This window comes from Diabrotica virgifera, chromosome 2 (assembly GCF_917563875.1).
Source record: "Diabrotica virgifera virgifera chromosome 2, PGI_DIABVI_V3a".
Classification (NCBI taxonomy): domain Eukaryota; kingdom Metazoa; phylum Arthropoda; class Insecta; order Coleoptera; family Chrysomelidae; genus Diabrotica; species Diabrotica virgifera.
The window spans coordinates 264,613,638-264,635,295 of NC_065444.1; the positions used below are offsets into that span (position 1 = coordinate 264,613,638).

The window sequence follows — 21,658 nt, forward strand, 5'->3', positions numbered from 1 at the left end:
ATCATCGCATATTCGCTGGAAAACCATAGTTCCTCGAGCCCCTCATCATGGTGGCATCTGGGAAAGCGCTATAAAGAGCGCAAAGCATCATATCCGTAGACTCATGGGTGATATTAAGCTCACTTTTGAAGAATTTACCACTGTTCTCACTCAAATTGAAGCTGTGCTCAACTCTCGACCGCTTTGCTCCCTCTCAAATGATCCCTCTGATCTAACCTATCTGACCCCTGGACATTTCTTGATTGGACAATCTCTTACGTCATTTCCTGAAAGGGATGTAATCCACATTCCCGAAAATAGATTAAGTTTATGGCAACATCTCTCTAAACTCCAGCAAATGTTTTGGAAAAAATGGTCAATTGACTACTTGAACAGACTCCAAAATCGCCCTAAATGGTTTCTCCCTCATAAGAACCTAGAGCCCAACGATCTCGTCTTGTTGATTGAAGATAACACTCCTCCTCTTTACTGGGCTCTAGCAAGAGTGATTGATGTCTTTCCCGGAAAGGATGGCCGAGTAAGAGTTGCATCGGTCAAAACTAAAGATGGAGTCTTCAAGCGCTCTATTAATAAATTGTGTCCTCTACCAAATGACTGTTAAAATTAAGTTAAGTTTAGTGTTTTCGCTTAAGAACGTTGTAAGTTGATTTATGTTAGGTTAGGTTTATGTTAAAGCCAGTGCTTCAACGCGGGGGAGTATGTTGTGAAAACAACAGTTATTTACATTAATTTGCTTTTATAAAAATATCGCTCTGTAAATCTGTCGGGACAATCTGTATTGTGTTTAAAATATTTAATTCTCTGAAAAACTTGAGTGTAGCGTTGTGTGTTTCATAAAATAGACATCTGCATTTTTATCGTTTCGGGGTAAAAGCAGGTCATGTTGCCAAAGAAGTGTAACATGTGTTTTGCCCTTTTCAGGGCGAATAGTGTAAACTAAACTATCAAAGATAATAGTGCAGAGATTTGAATAGAATTTCAGCAGTCTCTTTCTGCTCTCCGAGTTGAACACTTTGTTCGCTTGTGCGTCTCTCTTCGCCGTAAAAATACTCTCTCCGCAATAATTAATAGATTAAAAAGACTCTTACTCTCTCTCGTTCGCTATTAAGAATATCATTTATCGTTAAGCCGCTTATTTGTTAAATTCGTTGTTTTTTTTTGTTAATAAATGTTTTGTTCGCCGGATACCCTTATTTATCGCTAATACACAACCCTTTCTATCGTATTAATTAGCACCTTTAAAACCAGACCAAATCAAATTATTCGAACCAGTTCTCCTAAAAGTTCACTATTTTGTTTATATCGAAGGACGGGACATACGGGTGTGGTCCTAAAATATTCACCTATGTCCAATTAGGCAAAAGGTAATAATTAAACCATTTTTGCCACGGTGGGGTGAGATTGAATAAAAACTCACACCACAGGTATAAGGATCAGACTGGATGTATTCTGGTTCATAGCTCAGGAACAAGTGAGCCATGCCCGAGGTTACTTTGACCGGCAGAGAAAGTGAAAAAGAACGCGTATATTGAAAACGCTGTAAAACGTTTTGTGGTTTATCAATTTTATCGGTGTAAAGCAGATTCTTCTTTTTAAAACCTTTTTATATACTTGGCTTGGTTGTTGTCACGGACTCCGCAAATTTTGTAATCCATTTTAAAAATAGTTCTAGGCTACGTAGGTACCTGAAATTTTCAGAATAGGTTTGAACTAGCTAACAATGTAATATTTAACTGCTATTATACAGGGTGATTGATTAGTGGGGTAAAGCTCCGTAGATCCGTTATTATAGTAATGGATAGCGATAAAAGTTGATAACAAAAATTGTAGCTAACTTTGAACTTAACATTAGAAAATTAGTTAGAATGATACAGGGTGTTCGATAACATAGTGGCAGATCAAAGTTATGTTTTTTTTAATGGAACACCCTGTATTTTATTCTATATTCGAAAACATCTTAACTTCTCCATTGCAAAAATATAAAGGTTTAGTATGTTATACAGGGTATTTACAAAGTTATAACCAATTTTATATGAAAATCGTAACAAGTTTAACTCCCTGTATAAATAAAACTAAGCACAACGGCAATCGTTTATTGATGCCAGATTTTTGTTTATTGACAAAATTTTCATAAATGATCGATATTGCTAATTATCTTTATATTGAATACAGGGTGAGTCAAAACGCAAGTACATTATTTTCTCAGTAATTTTAAATGAAACACCCTGTATTTTATATCACTATCGAAAAGTACTATTACCGTACTTTAATTTTTATACAACATTCCCTATGTCTAAATTTATTAGTTTTCGAGATATTTTCATTTTTAAGAGCAAATTATTAATTACGGGTCTAAATCTATCCAAATATTAGGCAAGCCATGACTGAATTATCTAAAACTGACAATTTACGATTACTGATTATCAATCTGTAATCAAAGTTGGCTACAATTTTTGTTATTATCTTTTATTGCTATCTATTACTATAACGGATCTACAGAGCTTTACCTCACTAATAAATCAGCCTGTATGGATAAATCGATTTTTTTTTATTTCAAACTATTTTAAAAATGTGACTAATGCAATTATATTTTAAAGTACGTTAATAAATCGATATCTACAAATTGATGGTGGGTCAGTGGCATTAGACTGCAGATCGAGAGTTACCTAGTTCGAACATGGCTGTTGCCTATCTTTTTTTAATTTTTTTAATAAATAATTAAAAGTTGATATACTTAAAATTCATATTTTATAAGTTGATTATTATATATACCATTTTAAACAACCGTGGTATTATAAAAAGTACTTTTTTTGTACTACTGTAATTTTTGGAATTATAATTTTAACAGTTAATACACCTACTAAAAATTCATATTTTATTCTTTCGAAACATGTTGTGTCCTGTATATAACCAAACCGTGTTATTATAAAAAGGACTTTGGTATTTTAAGCATTTTATAACGTCAAATTATTTTATATTCTCCCCTATAAATAATAAAAAGGTTTTATTATAAAAAACTTCTTTTTTATAAAAGTGTAATTTTTTAAGTATGTAGTAATGTAAGATGTAAGTTAACTTAAATTTCAGTAACAATAAATGCCTTAAATTTGTTAATGCATAAATAGTGAAAATAAAAAATAAAACAAAAAGTACAAAATTCTGCATAATTCTGCGACTAATGTTTATCAATCTTAAAATATATAGTAAGAAGATACAGAATCACTTTGGTTTAGCTGCCTATAACTGCCTATGCGTTGCTGGCAGATGTTTGAATACAAAAGTGGGAAATGATGCACATTACATAATGCTGGCGATTTTTGAGTATGTATGGGAGGTTGTAGATAAGTAATAAGTTTTGAATATTGTAGTTCATAAAGAAAATGTACCTATTGGTAATAAGCAATTTCATAAGTCCCTTATAATATAACATTCTAAACAAATATGCGTTTAAAATAAAATTTTTTAATTTCTTTTAGCCATATTGGATCCGCCATAAAAGTAATGTTAGATTTGTAATCAGCGACCTTAAACTACCGAATTCGACAATAAAATTTGCGTTTTGATTGATATTTTCAATTTCTTTCCGCCATGTTGTATCCGCCATTTTGTTTTTCAGAAAAAATATTGTCCGATTCGTAATCTGCGATGCCAAAAACACTTAAATACGACAGTAATTCCGAAGTCTATAAACAATATACGGTTTTAAAGGTTCATGACCACCAATAATGCCTCTCTTTCGTTTTTGTCTGGCCACCCTGTTATTTATTAATTAATTCAAGATGTGTGAAATACTTCGGTATTAAGACAACATAATCGAAGACTATGATAACACGATTTAGAAATGTGTTAAAATTATAGGATAACAAATAATATTTTGAATTTCTTATCTAAGATACTTAAGAAAAAAAAGGTAAATGCGAAGGTCACCGTAAAGGCCAATACGTAGATGTGGGGATATCCGAAACGATATTGATTTATTAATATTAAATTCACAGATCATAAAGAAAGCAAAAAAAATTATTCAATTTAGATTAATATACTGATGGCCAAAAAAGCAACACTTTTTATCCGGTCATTTATTTGGATCAAAAGTTTTTCTTTGTAAGTCTTTTCATAGATGTGATAATTTTTTCCTCTCAATCTTTTCTTTAACTGAAGTTTTTTTTCTTTTTCTTTTTTCACAAAAGCAAACAGTTTGTTTCTGTTCATTCAACTTTAAAATTTAAAATGAGAAGAGTTTCGCGAATTTAAAATGCGAAAAGAGGCCAGTTTTGGTTTACAGGAAATTTCAGTAAGAGTTGAAGCTAATCCATCAAAGGTGTTAAGAGTTGGAGGAGATGGTCCAATGATAAGACTTACACTCAAAAAAATTTAGTTCGTAATATTGATTAACAGTGATTATTGAATAGTATTACAGGAAAACCTTTTCTTTTCCTTGTGGATTTTGAATAGTATTTGTTGTAACAACAATTTAATTTTTTACCCCCTCTGTGGCTCAGTGGTAAGAGCGCCTAACCTTTGGATCGAAAGTTCCGAATGGTAGTGAGTTCGAATTCCACCAGGGTCAGGAATTTTTTCATTTATTATAAATTAATAAATGAAAATAGTTTCTGTCCTTGTGGGATCGGTACTCACTGGAGGGACCGCAGACGTTCGGATACAATTAGCGTCTCTTTGAAAAGACAATGACGTCGACTTTGCAAAGTAACAAGACACTTACTCAACACACACACTACACATTACACCTGAGTTAGTGATAAGTTATACAATTACGTGGCTAAAGGTTCTAGTTCTAAACCAAGGCCAGAATCAGAGAGAAAAAAAAATTTAATTTTTTGTTTCACCGAACTTTTAGACATTGACGAATGTATTTGGTTATTGTCACAATGATTGAATAATAATTGTGAAAATAACTAGAGTACATTAATCAATAAAAAAAAAATAAAAAGCTTATTTTGTAAAAGGTATATGTATTTAAAATCCCTAAAAAGGGCTGTATCACAACAAAACGTTTTCGGAATCAATATTCCATCATCAGTGTTATCACAGGTTTACATGCATTAAGCCAACAAAATGTACGGGTAAAAACCCTTAAATTGATTTTAAAGAGTTGGGGTTACATTATATTATCTGATTTTGAAGGATGTTAAAAATATGTCTGGAAATATTTTTTGTTTGAAAAACAATTTCTGCCCAAAAATTTCGCCCGGCACCGTTCTGATTTGTTTATAGGGGATATTTTTTAACAAGAATCCACCAAGAAACCGAATCAGAACAGACACAGGCAGCATAAAACCGGACCGCGGAAGTGTCATAGGTTTTCGAAACGGGCCCTCAGGGAAATTAATTGGTGACCCCTGCTATAGAGCAACTGAGTGTTAGAAAATCAAGAAGGAGCCACTCATTATTAATTTTTTGATGAAAATTACGTTGCAAATTTGTTTTTAATGTTATCCAATAGCAAGAATATTATAATGTATACTTCCATAAATCAATATTAAAAAAATATTTGTCCTTCTAGGTGTTACATTTTTTTGGCCACCAGTATATTAAATTCATAGATCATGAAGAAAACAAAAAAATGTTTCAATTTAGATTAACATTTTCAAGAAAACGATTATTGCGCCTGATATTCCAAGGTTTGAAATTAATGTTTCCTTTAAAATCGTTAAGTTTTTGTTACAAAAGATTCATTAACTTCGCGAAAATTATCTGTATTAATGCAAAATTCACCTTGTAATATTTGTTTATCAAAGCTGAACATTGCAAATAATTATGCATTTGCAGGATTATTTAATTATTGGATTATTTTATGGTTTTTATTGAGCTGAAGTCAATAAAAGATAAATTAATATTTTCGAAAAATATCTCTCCTCTTCCTCTTAAGTGCCTTTTCTATTGAGGTTGGCGATCAATATGGCAAATTTCTCTCTGTCCTGGGCTTAATGAATTAAGTCATCTCCTGTTGTGTGGGTCCAATCTCTGATGTTTCGTAGCCAAGATTTTTTTCTTTCTTCCTATACCCCTTTTACCTTGGTCTTGCCTTCTAATATTACCTGGAGTTGCTCAAATTCCCTATGACGCATTATGTGTCCTAGATATGACGTCTTTCTAATTTTGATATTATTGGCCAGATAAAGACGTGTGTTCATTCTTTTCAGTACTTCTTCATTCGTAGTTCTACTCATCATCATCAGTAGCTCGACAACCCTTTTTGGGTCCTGGCTTGTTCTAGGATTTTCCGCCATTCTGTTCTGTTCCTTGCTTTGTTCTTCCAGTGGGTAATCTCAAGTGTTTTCAGATCTTGTTCCATGTATCTAAGTTTGGGTCTTCCCTTTGACCTTCTCCCTACTGGTGTTTGCTTCATTATATGTTTTGGTGTTTCGGTCTCCAACATTCGTTCAACATGGCCCATCCAGCGCAGACGTCCGATCTTTATGGATGTTATGACGTCGGGTTCGTTGTATGCTGCGTATAGTTCAAAATTATATTTTCTGCGCCATACGTCATTTTCTTTCACCCCCTTATATATGTGTCTGAGGATTTTTCGTTCAAACGTACCTAATAAGTTCTCATCGCTTTTCGACAGTGTCCATGTCTCTGATCCATATATAAGGACCGGTTTTATCGGTTTCGTAGTTCTACTGGTCCAGCTTATTCTTAACATTCGCAGTTCATGAACCGCAGGTGCAAGTGCTTCTCGGAACCCGAAGAAAGTTTCTGTGGTAATCTTAGAGTTGAAGGAGATGAAGAATGCGATGCTGGTCTATTAGGGACCGAAGATAATGACGCGTGCTGTGATAAGGATTGTAAACTGAGATCAAAGGCTATGTGCAGGTAATCAATGTTTTATCTGTTAGGTAATATAGTATTCATAGGGCTGTAATATTTAATTCATATATTAATACTTATACCAATATGGGTAATATGGGTTTTTTTATTTTTCAGCGATAAAAATTCACCGTGCTGTCAGAACTGCCAATTTCATACAACCACATTTCGAATGAATTCAATTTGTTGACGTCATACTGATTTAATGTCCAGCCACATAGTATTAGAGACCACACATAACACTGTAGTGTTCTCAATCTTATTGTGACTGATAGCTTGGAGTTACAGAGCATTTTACGTTACGCATGTTCATCAAACCAGAACTTGCTATTTCAATGCGTCTTCTAATTTCTAGAAAATGACTCCTAAAAATGTTGCGTTAAGTCTAATGCTTTGTTCATAAAGATTTACAAAACCATTAATTAAAAATTACAAAGTACTGGAGAGTATCAAGAAATGCGTATGTGTTGATCTCAATGAAGGGAAATTCCCAATATCTCGTGATCTCCATGATCCACACGTGGTCGAAGGTGGGCAATATATAAGTAGGTACACGGCCTACGCAGGTGAGAACCGCGTAAATGTCGGTATAAGTATTAACGTCACTCTCTAGACGTGTTGACGTAACTCCAATCGTCAATGGCTTTAATGGCAAACAATTGTATTAATATTTCTAAAGAAAAGTTATAAGGTACGTCAACAGCATTGGCTTCACAGCCCAGACTGAGCCTTAGTCTGTTTAATTAATCTTCTCCATTCTTTCCTAATTCTAGCTTTCGTTCTCCAGTTTCAAGTTCACTCAAATCATTCTGTATTTGGTCCACAGACCGTATTTTTGTCAAGGCTTTTTCCGGCGATCTTGCCCTGTTTTATGAGGTGTAGAATGTTATACCTTTCTGGTTGTCTCATTACATGACCGTATAGACTGGGAATAAAGAGCCAACTCTGGTAGAACCCCGCATTCATGAGCCATATTTTAAGGTAAAGTTGAGATCTCGACTACGAAATATTATGTGCTTATTTTTTATTTCATGTTTTACTTTGATAACTATGCTTCGGGCTTTTTCAATTCGGATGTGTATTTCATGAGAACCATTAACATTATCGTTAAAAATGCCTTAATGAGTGTACTTTCTCACTCTTTCAATTGATTGATTATGTATGTATTATACATATTTTCTAATGGACTGCATTAATAACTGCCTGTATGTATATAGACATCCGCTAATATTATAGTCCAGAAAGCCACTGCGCATCCGCTAGGAAAAATATTCTAATTCGGATTTTTTGCACAATCTTACTCAAAAAGGACTCCTTTTAACAAATTTGCATGTTGCCAGGACCAAAAGGTGGTCAAAAATTTTTTAAACATTTTTTTTTGTTTTTTTCCTAAAATTATTTTTTTTGCATGGAAATAAGGTTTTTTAGGTTTTTTGGATCATTCCAAACAGAAAAGGTCTTTAGTGACTTTTCTCTAAAAATGATAGTTTTTGGCATATAAGCAATTAAAAATTGAAAAATTGCGAAATCGGCCATTTTTAACCCTCAAAAACTATGTGAAAAACTGAACATTTGAATGTTGCCAAGGTAGGTAGATATTCTTTAAACATCGATTGATGAAATCCCGAAGAGTTTTTTGCAATACAATATCAAAAACCCCTTTGTTTTTTAATTGCCAATTAAGCATGCGCGACACTATTTTCCACCGTTGCATGTGTATACAGTATGGTGCAAATGAAAGAAATAAATTCGTTATTTCGTAAACCGGTGACTTTAAGGAAAAATCCCAAAACAGGTCGATTTTTATTTTTAAGTTATGATATTGTAGCATATAATATAATATACTAGTGACGTCATCTATCTGGGCGTAATGACGAAATCGATGATTTTTTAAATGAGAATACGGGTCGTGTGCTGGCTCATTTGAAAGGTTCTTCAATTCTCTATTCAGTAATATAAACATGTACATAATTATTTATACAGGGTGTCCAAAAAATTTTTATTAAATTAAATCATTTAACAAATTGACAAAAAAATTAAATTATTGGACACCCTGTATAAATAATTATGTAAATGTTTATATTACTGAATAGAGAATTGAAGAACCTTTCAAATGAGCCAGCACACGACCCGTTTTCTCATTTAGAAAAATCATCGATTACATCATTACGCCCAGATGGATGACGTCACTAGTATACCATATATGTCACAATATCATAACTTAAAAATAAAAATCGAGCTGTTTCGGGATTTTTCCTTAAAGTCGCCGGTTTACGAAATAACGAATTTATTCCTTTCATTTGCACCATACTGTCGGTGGAAAATAGTGTCGCGCACGCTTGATTAGCAATTAAAAAACAAAGGGGTTTTGAATATTGTATTGCAAAAAACTCTTCGGGATTTTATCAATCGATGTTTAGAGAATATCTACCTGCCTTGGCAACATTCCAATTTTCAGTTTTTCACATAGTTTTTGAGGGTTAAAAATGGCCGATTTCGCAATTTTTCAATTTTTAATCGCTTATATATCAAAAACTATCATTTTTAGAGAAAAGTCACTAAAGACCTTTTCTGTTTGGAATGATCCAAAAAACCTAAAAAACTTTTTTCTATGCAAAAAAAATAATTTTAGAAAAAAAAACAAAAAAAACGTTTAAAACATTTTTGACCACCTTTTGGTCCTGGCCTGGCAACATGCAAATTTGTTAAAAGGAGTCCTTTTTGAGTAAGATTGTGCAAAAAATCCGAATTAGAATATTTTTCCTAGCGGATGCGCAGTGTCTTTCTGGATTATTAAGACTATATTATTGAACAACGTGTTTTGGCGCGTGACCAGACATCTCGTAACAGCGACAGTTCGTAACGGCGACACTTGGTATGGCGACAGTTCATAACTATACAAATTCGTAACGGACAATTCGTAACGTCCAAATTGAATTATTCTGTTTATTTTTGTTAACGTGGAAACTAACTGCTATTACAGTTATAATTGAAATTATGTTTATCAATTTAACGAATCAGTACCGGGATAAACATGTTTATGGTGTATTCCACGAATATACGACTGTTTTGGATTATCGCGACAACGAATATTTTAGTGTGCAACATAAGAAGTACGAGAGTATTTTGATTTAATAATAACTCCAATAAACAACAATATAATTTGCAATTTACTTTCGTTCTTCATTTTTTGCACAGTAAAATATGAAGAACGAAAGTAAATTGTGTCGAAAGTAAATATCGTTGTCGCGATAATCCAAGAGGGTCGTATATTCGTGGAATGGGATATAACACATGTTTAACAAATATTTAAATACATACAAACTTTTAACAATATGTTTAAAAGTTTATCTCTCTTGTTGTTCCTTAAATTTGCATATACCTAGACAAAGGAATAATGAAGTAATTCGTGAAATCTTTAAACCAACAACCGTCTTTAGACATTCTCAATTTTCTAGTAGTTTCTAAAGGAAAGATTATAATTACCTATTATTAAAATAAACCTTGTGATTGGATATAGCGTTGGGGTATTCAATCAACGATTATAGTTAATACGAGGGATGGCTTTTAATACTTTAATACTTAGTTTAAATACTTTTATTATATTCTGAAACACGAAAAATATGAAATGCCTTAAAAATGTTTATCCTGATACTGATTCGTTAAATTGATAAACATAATTTCATTTATAACTGGGCATCATCTCTTGGTCTCCATTTCAGTATCGGCTTTGTCAAGACAGTGGAAGACTTGAGATTCTCATTAACAATTGAATCAAGTCCTCGTCGCGTCCGCGACTTCCAAATGCGTTCATGAAGATTAAAAACAACGTAAAGAATCTGAGCTAGTCTAGTCCGCGACTCTCTAATGCGTTTCTGCCTTTATACGACGCGACGGATTGGTTATCTTTTCTTGTCCTCTAGCGAGGAAAGCTAGAGCTGATTTAAAAGTCCTTTGGCCTCATCTATCCTATCAGCTATTAGCACAATATCATTTGCAAACCGCAGGTGTCTAAGCTTTTCTCCGATTATGCTCTTTTCGGTTAATTTATGGATTCGACCGTTACTTGATGGGAAGTTCATTTTATCTAACAATAAAACACGAAAACGTTTGTTTTCTATACTTCCACAAAATTTATTATATCTAAGTGACTACAGCAACTGTTTCGGCGGAGTGCCTTTCTCAAGTAATATAGTTTACAATGCCAATGCCACATTGTTTGATTTGCTTGTCTAGATAATGTTTAGAAGAAATGCGTTCAATGTGCTTCCCCGTTTAGGATTTTGTCCTCTTCAGGGTTTGAGGTGAATGTTTTGTGTTGGCAGCAAAGCAAACAGTCCGAAAACCACACCGGGGCAAGCGCCGTGTCCTGGTGTTCTTGGATCCTGGGTTATGCCAGACGGTGTTGTCCAGAAGGCCAGAAGTCAACAGAGAAGAAAGTTTGATGGATTGTTGTTGGTTCCATAGACATTTACGTGTACTGTCCGTGCTTTGCTTTCGACCAAGCTCCCTAGAAACCATTGTACAACGACAGGCGAACCTGCGTCCCTCGTCGGCGGTCAGGAGGTGGCTTTGAGCGCAGCGTGGACAGTGAGCGTTCGAGTGGAGAAAATAGTTGCGGCTATTTTCTTGGGACGAACAGGTATAATTGTGCAATGAAGTTGGGAAACCGCAAAAAACCAACTTCTCCCTGTTCGGGGTAAGGAAGAGGAAATGTTAGAGGTGGGTACGGAAGGCTAACGGGGTAGCCTCAAGGATGTTTTCGTACTCTACCGGGAGTTCGTCAATGCATGTTTGCATTAGAGCGGACGGTACGTGAATCTTTTTGCGTTTGGGCTTTCGGTAGAGTACGTGGCCGGAAGATGAACAGGAACATTTGAGAGATTCTTGTGTGTCGGAAGGGGGGCCGTTGATTACTTTGATTGTGAAGTTCCTGTTCAGAGAGTTTATTCTCTCGGTGATTTTGGGGATGTTCGAGATGTTATGGATTTCGTTTGAGGGATATCGCCAGTGCTCATAGTTACATCTACGCAAGACTCTGCGCTCCGTCCTCAACAACCTCTCTTGTTTTTGTCTTGAGCAAAGAGAGTAGATACATGATTTGTACTCCATGACGGGTCGAATAAAGGTCTTGTAAGTGTGAATGAGAGTCTTCTTGTGTGTCTTGCCAATTTTTCCCGAGAGAGCGTTGAGAAGTCTGGCCCTGTTCCTTACCCTATCTAAAGTTGCCTTTAGATCTGCGTCCCAGTTGAGAGTCCTGGTAAACAGTACTCCCAAATAGTTCACAGTCGGGCTAACAACAAGCCTTTCTCCCAACAAACTCAGAGGATATTGGTCGTCTTCATTGCGAATGATTCTATTTGACACAGTAGGGGCGCGAAACACAATTGTTGTTGTTTTGTTCGCGTTGAGCGTGACTCTCCACTTACAACACCATTCGCCGACACCGTCCAACAGAGCCTGTGCTCTTCTGAAGAGGAGTCTTGGGTTGTATCGAGAGGTAGTTGAGAGCAGAGTCGTGTCGTCTGCATAGAGAAACAGCCGAGCACCTGGGATATTTTGGTTAGTGATGTCGCTGTTGTAGATGATGTACAACAGCGGCGCTAGGACTGAACCCTGGGGAACTCCAGCTTGTGGAGTGAAGGGGGTGGACTTTTGATCGCATATTTTCACTCTGACAGTACGGTTGTGGAGGTAGGAGTGTACAATTTTGGTAAATTGCAATGGAAGCCCGATGTCCAGAAGTTTCCGAACAAGCCCGTCGTGCCAGACCTGGTCGAAAGCCTTCTGCACATCCAGAAATGTGGCTATGGCGATAGAACCATCGTTGATGGTTTGAGTGACTTTGGTAGTGAAATCTATTAATGCATGTTTGGTAGATTTACCTGACTGGAATCCATATTGGAATTTTGGTATGATATTGTGGTTTTCGAGAAAGTTATTGAGCCTCTCCTTTAGGATTAGCTCAAGAACTTTACCCAGAGTATTGATTAATGAAATTGGTCTGTAGGATTCCACGTCGGTTGGGGGTTTGCCTTTTTTCAAAAGCATGATGGTGTTGGCCACTTTCCAAGGAGTAGGAAAATGGCTGTTTTTGAGACATGCATTGAATATTTTAGTTAGAAGAGGGATGATACTCTCTGGAAGTTTTTTGAGGCACCTTCGGTTGATGCCATCAGGTCCGGGAGCGCTGTTTTTGCCGATTTGGCAAAAGCTCTCCGTTTCCCTGTCTGTGAGGGGGTCCATGATAGGATCATAGACTGGAATGTGGTGGTTGAGAGTAACATTTACAATGTATTCTGTGTTGAATTTAAATATGCGATCAAAGTTCGGGTTATCTGGCGTTTGAAAATTGTTTTGAAGCGAATTTTTGAATGCTTCGGCTTTCCCTTCTGGGGAATTGACTATGTGATTGTTGACCAACAGATGAGATGGTTGAGATAATTTTTGTTTTGTTAGGACTTTGAATTTTTGCCAGAATTTACCTCCGTCTCTGTAGTCCAGTTTTGAGGTAGTCTCTTCCCACCGGCGAGCCGTTAGGACAGATATCTCCCTCTTTATCCTGGCACAGATTCGGTTGTACTCTGTTTTGATTAGTGGGTTTCTGTTGGCCTTGTATTGACGTAGAAGACGTCGTTTTTGTTGAATTTTGGCAATGATGTATTGTGGAAGTGCCGGTGATGTATAAGTTATTTGTTTGAGTGGAATTGCGTGCGTGATCGCCTCAGTGATGAGGTTCTCGATATTGGTTGCACTGGTGTCGATACTATCGTTAGTATCGAGTTCGCCTAACATTGGGAGATTTTGTGTGATGAAGTTTTGGAATTCAGTCCAGTTAGCGTGACGATAGTCTCTTATAGATCTTGGAGGGTTTGGTTGTTTTGGAGTGAGAATGTCGGTGTCGACAAGAAGAGGTACGTGGTCTGACGTTATCGAATCGCCTATGTGGCATCTATCCCCGAACCGATCCAGAATGTTACTAGTAACTAGGATGTGGTCGATAATAGAGGCCCCATTGGCGTTCAAAAACGTGAATTCAGTGTTGGTGATTCTTGAAATGGGAAGGTCTAGTAGATAATCCGTGAGGCGGATGCCTTCTGGGTTTTGATGGTGATCACCAAACTGTGTATGTCTACAATTTAGGTCACCCATCAACACAGCCTTGCCGAGCCTCGAAAAGTACTCTAGCAAATGCCTGTTGAGTGGTTGACCCGGGTGTTTGTAGTAAGAGACTATCGTGAGGGTTTCGTTGTTGGGGATGTGCACGTCAATTGCCAGGAAGTCCACATCAGGTGGACGAAAATTTTGTGGGAATGTGTGTGTGTTGTGCGGTATTCCGTGTTTCACGAGAATACCATTCCCACGTGAAACCTGACAGCGGCATATAGTTTACAATGTGTTTGCCTTTTTAATCTTCAACTGAAGAGGTTGAGGAGTGGGGAGCTGTTTGTCTCGAGTTGGTCATTCAGAATTACATCTGTATTTTTCAGTTTATTAATTTCCATAGATTCTAAAAAAGATAGCTTAAGGCCTTTATTTTGAATATGTAGAATTTGAAACTCTTCATTGAAAGAATGATTATGATCTAGAAGGTGAAGTGCGTATGTAGAAGTGTCTGTTTTTCTATTGTTGAATGCCCTTTTGTGTTCTGCTATCCGTTTGTCAAAAGTTCTGCCAGTTTGACCGATGTACGTTTTCGGACAGTCACCACAAGTTAGTTTGTACACACCACTCTGTAGTTGCTTTCTCTTTCGGCTTTTATTGTTCTTAATATATTTGCTTAAGTTGTTGTTAGTTCTGAAAGCTGGTGTTATTCCTTTCTTTTTTATGTATCTGGCTATTGTTGTTGTTATCTTGCCAGTATATGTGAGAGAGCAGAAGGTACTGGGTTCTTTCTGTGGTGGTGGATACACTAATTTCAGGGCTTTCTTATGGAGTTTTTGGTTTAAAATTTTGTTAACTGTTTGTTCGTTATAGCCGTTGTTTACTGCTATTTGTTTAATGATGTTTAGTTCTATTTCAAAGTTATTTTTTGTCATGGGAATTTCTGTCAGTCTATGTATCATGCTATGGTAGGCTGCTAATTTGTGTTGTGTAGGATGGGATGATGAATTGTGTATAGTTGTGTCAGTATGGGTAGGTTTATGATATATGGAGAACTCATGTTTGTTGTGTAGTCTGGAAATCGTTACATCTAGAAAGTTTATAGAGTTATTCTGTTCTGTTTCTACTGTAAACTCAATATTATTATGAAGTGAATTAATATATGATAGAAATTGGTCAAGTTGTCTGTTAGTTCCTGTAAAGCATACTAGTATATCATCCACGTATCTCCACCAATATAAGAACTGTTTAAATACGGGATGTTTAGAAATTGTTGTTTCAAGTTGGTTCATAAATATATCTGATAGCAATGGGCTTAGAGGATTAATAATCAAATATACACAAACAACAGTGCAGGACTTATTATGGGTAATCCTCTAAGCCCATTGCTATCAGATATATTTATGAACCAACTTGAAACAACAATTTCTAAACATCCCGTATTTAAACAGTTCTTATATTGGTGGAGATACGTGGATGATATACTAGTATGCTTTACAGGAACTAACAGACAACTTGACCAATTTCTATCATATAGATATTAATTCACTTCATAATAATATTGAGTTTACAGTAGAAACAGAACAGAATAACTCTATAAACTTTCTAGATGTAACGATTTCCAGACTACACAACAAACATGAGTTCTCCATATATCATAAACCTACCCATACTGACACAACTATACACAATTCATCATCCCATCCTACACAACACAAATTAGCAGCCTACCATAGCATGATACATAGACTGACAGAAATTCCCATGACAAAAAATAACTTCGAAATAGAACTAAACATCATTAAACAAATAGCAGTAAACAACGGCTATAACGAACAAACAGTTAACAAAATTTTAAACCAAAAACTCCATAAGAAAGCCCTGAAATTAGTGTATCCACCACCACAGAAAGAACCCAGTACCTTCTGCTCTCTCACATATACTGGCAAGATAACAACAACAATAGCCAGATACATAAAAAAGAAAGGAATAACACCAGCTTTCAGAACTAACAACAACTTAAGCAAATATATTAAGAACAATAAAAGCCGAAAGAGAAAGCAACTACAGAGTGGTGTGTACAAACTAACTTGTGGTGACTGTCCGAAAACGTACATCGGTCAAACTGGCAGAACTTTTGACAAACGGATAGCAGAACACAAAAGGGCATTCAACAATAGAAAAACAGACACTTCTACATACGCACTTCACCTTCTAGATCATAATCATTCTTTCAATGAAGAGTTTCAAATTCTACATATTCAAAATAAAGGCCTTAAGCTATCTTTTTTAGAATCTATGGAAATTAATAAACTGAAAAATACAGATGTAATTCTGAATGACCAACTCGAGACAAACAGCTCCCCACTCCTCAATCTTTTCGGTTAGTTTTGCCCTTTTACTTATACAGGGTGTCCAGAAACTCTACCGACAAACAAAGACAGAAGATTCATCAGATAATTTTAAGACAATTTAACCAAATTCACCTAGTCCGAAAATGCTTCCTAAGGGAGCTAGAGCTTCTTGAAGATGGCATCTTATAGTAGTTTTTCTTAAATACCTACCTCTAGAAAAACGAAAATTGGTACACATATTTATCTTCCAGATATAGATCGATTCCATCCATTGTGAATTTCTGGTACCAGTCATAGGCGTCCGTTTTGGGTGGGGCAACGGTTATTTTATCGCATAACTTTTTTGTCTTTAACTTTTAAGCATCTTTGATACTGGATTAATAAATTTTGAGGTATTCTAGTACTAAAAAGTACTCTTGCTTTAAGTCGATAGGACACACCGTTTTCTAGAAAAATAAATTTGAAATTTTTTCGTTTCCTGATTTTGAAAAAATTGAAATTTTTTTTCAAAAATAAACTGTGTTTTTTACCAACTTAAAGCAAGAGTTACTTTTAGTACTAGAATATCTCATAATTTAATAAAGTATCAAAAATTCTTAAAAATTAAAGACAAAAAATATATGCGATAAAATAACCGTTGACCTACCCAAAACGGACGCATATTATGACCGGTATTAGAAATTCGCGATTAATGAAATCGATCTCTGGAATATAATAGTATATTATGCAACGAGCATTTAATGATGGTCATTATGAAGCGAGTATGAGCAGGGCTCCTTTATCCATTAGGCAATATAGGCAGTTGCCTAGGGCGGCAAATTATGAGAGGGCGGCAAAAATACTGTACAAAAAATATTTGTATATAAAAATTAAAATCGAATATCAAGTGTGTATGCTCATCCATCAATAAAATAGGAGTGGGCATTCATTTCTAAATAGAATAAAACAAATTGCATTCATAACAAAAATAAAACAAACATAGCATTCTGTTATCTTAATATTAGTCATTCAAAAAGAACGGAAGTAATAAATTTAGTGATTATTAGACCGCCGGCAGCTGGGCAAATGCGGTGGGCCATTGAACACTTCAATATTGCACATTTTGCAGAAAGTAAAGGTTTGACTTGTCTACAGTAGGACATCGAGTTAGAGTTGGGATTTTTAAACTGTATCATTACAAGCAGATAAGGTTAGTGTCGTCGCACAGATATACTCCAGGGAAATAAGCAAGAAATAGACCATGTTCGGGACACTGAAATATTGAGGTAGCTGACTACTTTTTTAGTTATTGTTGACTGTGGACCTATAGGATGAAAACCTATATGTTTCCTGCCTAGAGTTCGCGTCATTTCTTTAATTATTAACAATTTAGTGCAATCAACGCGATTTTTTCAATTTTTTGCACTCAATTAAAAAGCTAAATAGTTGACAAAATTTATTTTTTTAGAATATTGAAAAACCTTCAAAATGACGATTTTTGAAAGTCAAAAAGTTAATTTGTTGCTTCGTAAACTGCAAAATAGCTGAAAATCGTTATTTATTAATAACTTTTACTAAAACTAACTTAGAACTGTAGTGTTTCACTAAAGTTGGGTATTGGGGTACATAACAAACCCTCAAAATTTGAGACCGATCCATTAATTAGTTTAAAAGTTATTCTATTTGTTTATCCCAGAGACCTTTGTTTTGCAATAACAAATGACAGACACAGACAATAATGAAGATAGGACAATTCTGCGTACATATGCCAAATGAAAGTAGAAAAGTGATACTATCAAAATGTATTAATAAAAGATAAAAAATTATCTAATATAGTAAAAAAATCCTAGTTTATAAACATTTAGAGTAACTTTAAAAATATTATCCGTAGAAAACATCTTTTTACATATTCGAAAAGGTGATATTTTACTCGAATTTTTAAAAATGTAGTTAAAATGGTGACTAGTCATGGTAAGTGAAGGGGGAGCTACTGCTTTGACTGCACTAAATTGTTAATAATTAAAAAACGGACGCGAACTCTAGGCAGGAAACAGGTAGGTTTTCTTCCTATAGGTCAACAATAGCTAAAAAAGTTGTCAGCTACCTGGCGAGAGCCGACAAATGCATGAGTCAAAAACTAAAAAAGCAACTTAAAACTACTATCATTTTCTATATCTTGGGATCTACTCAATGGATTTTCATCTTTCTTCTTTTAATTTGTATGTACTTTTGTGTACATTACAAATATGCAATTTGTCTAGACATTTATTAAATAATAAACAGTCTAGGGGGGTACAACGGCCTACTTTATTCAAATGGACTTACCCAAGTTTTTTTATGTATTTTGTCCCGTAGAACACGAATTTTTTGGTTAACAGTTGATCCGGATGTCGATAAGATTGTGATAAACAAAGAACTTGAGGAATTACATAACAGCAATTATTAGCAAAACAAACCCTTTTTCTATTTTTTGGGTCATTCTAAGCAAAAAATGTGTTACAAGTTTTTTCGTAGGATGCATAGTTTTCGAGATAAACGCGGGTGAACTTTCAAAATTGCAATTTTTGAACCCAAATAACTTTTGATTAAAAAATAAAATAGCAATTCTGCTTACCGCATTTAAAGTTCATGTCAAATTATACCGGTTTTGATTATTTGCATTGCTAAAAATTTTTTTTTTATTGTTAAACAAAGCTATAAACACGTAGTGCTTGAGTAATGTTTTCAATGCATCTCTCGTTTAAAATCGAATGAGTAAGCGCGAATACAAACAGGCAATTTCTACGTATGCGTTAAAAAATGCATTGGGCGCACAGGTCAAAACGCTCTTCAAACATACTTATAATAGAAATATGTAACATTACGCCTGATGTAAAATAAAGAATATTTTTAACATATTTCCAAACATTATTTGTAGAACCTAACATTCTTATTTAAATAAAAAATTCTGCATGCTTTTTTTTTGCAAAAATGGTCCATGTTTGAAGGGCGCTTACTAGAAAATTGCCTAGGGCGTCATTTGACCTAAACGCGGCCCTGAGTATGAGGGATACGAAACGAGCCGTATGCGGCGAGTTTCGTATATAGTACGAGCTTCATAATGATAATTAAATGCAAGTGGCATACCTACATTATTTTTTCTATGATCATTCACAACAAAAAATATATTCAAATTTATTAATTTTGAAACACAAACTAATTAACTAGTTTGTCAGTTTGACAGTTTGTTTACATATTGAGAACCGTCAATAAAGAGTATGTATTTGACTCGCCATTGGTTACTGCGCCTAAGAAATCGGATTCAAAGCAGAGAAATCCGAAAATGCTGTGGAAGGACAGTAATAGGAGTAAAACCCAGAGAAAAAGCCTTTAGAACTAGGGGAACTGGCCCTACCTCCCAAAAAGGCGTTTTACAATGTATAAATACATACTGGACTGGATATAAACTAAACAGTTCTACACTAGTTCTAAGAACTGTATTTATTAAAATAATCTTATAAAAAAGAATTATATATTATAAAATCCGCCTACCCAACGAAATAGTCGTAGAAAAAATATAGTGGTCTACTCGAAAATAGCGGATGTTCTGTAAGGTCTAAGGATCTGTAAGGTGTTTTCTAGTTACCACATAAAAGAATTGTGTAAATAACGCATAATTTCATTATTTTTGCAATATTCTTTCTTTTCATTGAATTATGAATATTAGAAAGCTTTAAGATTAAAATATTAATTATATAGAATCTTAAAAATTAGAAAAGTACCTAATAATAATAATGTAGTAATTTTTTAGCCGATTAGTCCTTTATTACATAAAGAACAACTTCAATTTATGTAACGCGAATATTGGCAAGACAATGTTTGCGATACATCAATAAAATTAGTACAATACACTATATTATTACAAAATTAATAATCAGAAATCATATTATCTTATTTGATTAAAAAATCGGTTATTTAATAATTTTGCATTGTTTCATATCAAATAATCATTTATTATATAATATAAGTGATATGTATAAAAAAAAATAAGGTTTACTACTGTTATCGATTCCCACGATCTTGAAACCACATTATTGTGGTTTAGGTACGTATTTCGAAAAGTTATATCAGAATAATCAAAAGGTATCAACCTAACAAACGGATGTAACATTAACATTAGATTAGAGATACCTGTAATACAAAAATACATAGTTATCTATGTATAAATTTTTTCAAAGAAAAACCATTTTATTTAGTAAAAAAAAGAAACAGTTAAATATTCCATAGCATACTGTGTTACTGTTATTTTAATTGTCATAATTTGACCAATTTCTAAGTTAATTATGAATATTTTGACAATCAAATTGTTAATGTTCAAGTACTTAGTGCTAAAATTGACATTACAGCTAAATATTTCACCTATTAATAAAAGACATTTTAATGACCGATAACACCAGTCCCATTACATAATAGCCGACTAGTTATTTAGCAATAAAAAATTAAGAATGAAAAATTACGAAAATTAATAACAGCATGTCCAGGGTCTACGTGACTAATCCAAATCCACTGATGGCGCGCGAAAAATGATACAATTTCAAAAATATTAAAAGTCTACTCACCCCAGTCCAATTTTTGACATTGGGTATGGTATATGCCCACAATAAACAATACAAAACTTAAGTGTTTTAACATATTCGTTGAGCTTTTTGATAAATCTTAGTTATAAAGAAGACCGACAAGAATTTATTTTAAAGGCACATCAATCCGCACGGCTAACTCCGAGCAAAAGCTGCCAATTTTCGGTGAAATTCTCTTATATAGACAGCTTTATATTGGTTCTGTTGGGAACTAGTTCTGAATTTGATCTTATAGTTATGCAACTGTAAGCTTGGTATGATTTGCGCTTAAAGATCTTCAAAACTTGTTTGGGCTTATAGTTCGGTTGTAGAGCACGCCTTGTTGGCTTTTAACTCTGGTCGTGGCTAAGTTAACGGACGCCGGGCGTGAAGAACAAATTGTGGTAAATTAAGACAATGCTAAAATTGATGTTAATCGAAAGATTTAATGGAATAGAATAAATAAATAGAATAAATGGAATTAATGACTGACTAATATAAAAAGAATCGTCTTCTTCTTTTTGTATAGACATGACTCTGTCTGTTTTTCAATGTGCCTCTAGTAAGTTGTCGTTCCATCGTTTTCGTGGTGTTCCCACTGATCGTCTTCCTATTGGGGAACCGTCTCTCGCTGTCTTGACTACCCTATTTGTTGTCATTCGGCTTATGTGGTCATTCCATTCTATTCTTCTGTTTCTTACCCAGTTATTAATGTTATCCACCTTGCATCTCGGTCGTATATCTGTACTTCCAGCTCTGTCCCATAGAGTCTTACCATCGATTTTTCGAAGGGTT

General features: G+C 34.6%; 1 protein-coding gene across 1 annotated transcript in view; it reads right to left on the reverse strand.

Annotated features, from left to right (window-relative positions):
* Positions 1 to 21,058, reverse strand: part of LOC126880621 (protein cueball) — a 100,091-nt gene extending 79,033 nt beyond the window's left edge. The window contains exon 1 of the mRNA XM_050644627.1: positions 20,867 to 21,058. Within this exon, the coding sequence (XP_050500584.1) occupies positions 20,867 to 20,939 (73 nt within the window). The 5' untranslated portion in view covers positions 20,940 to 21,058. The remainder of the gene's footprint in view (positions 1 to 20,866) is intronic.
* Between the last annotated feature and the right edge of the window lie 600 nt (positions 21,059 to 21,658).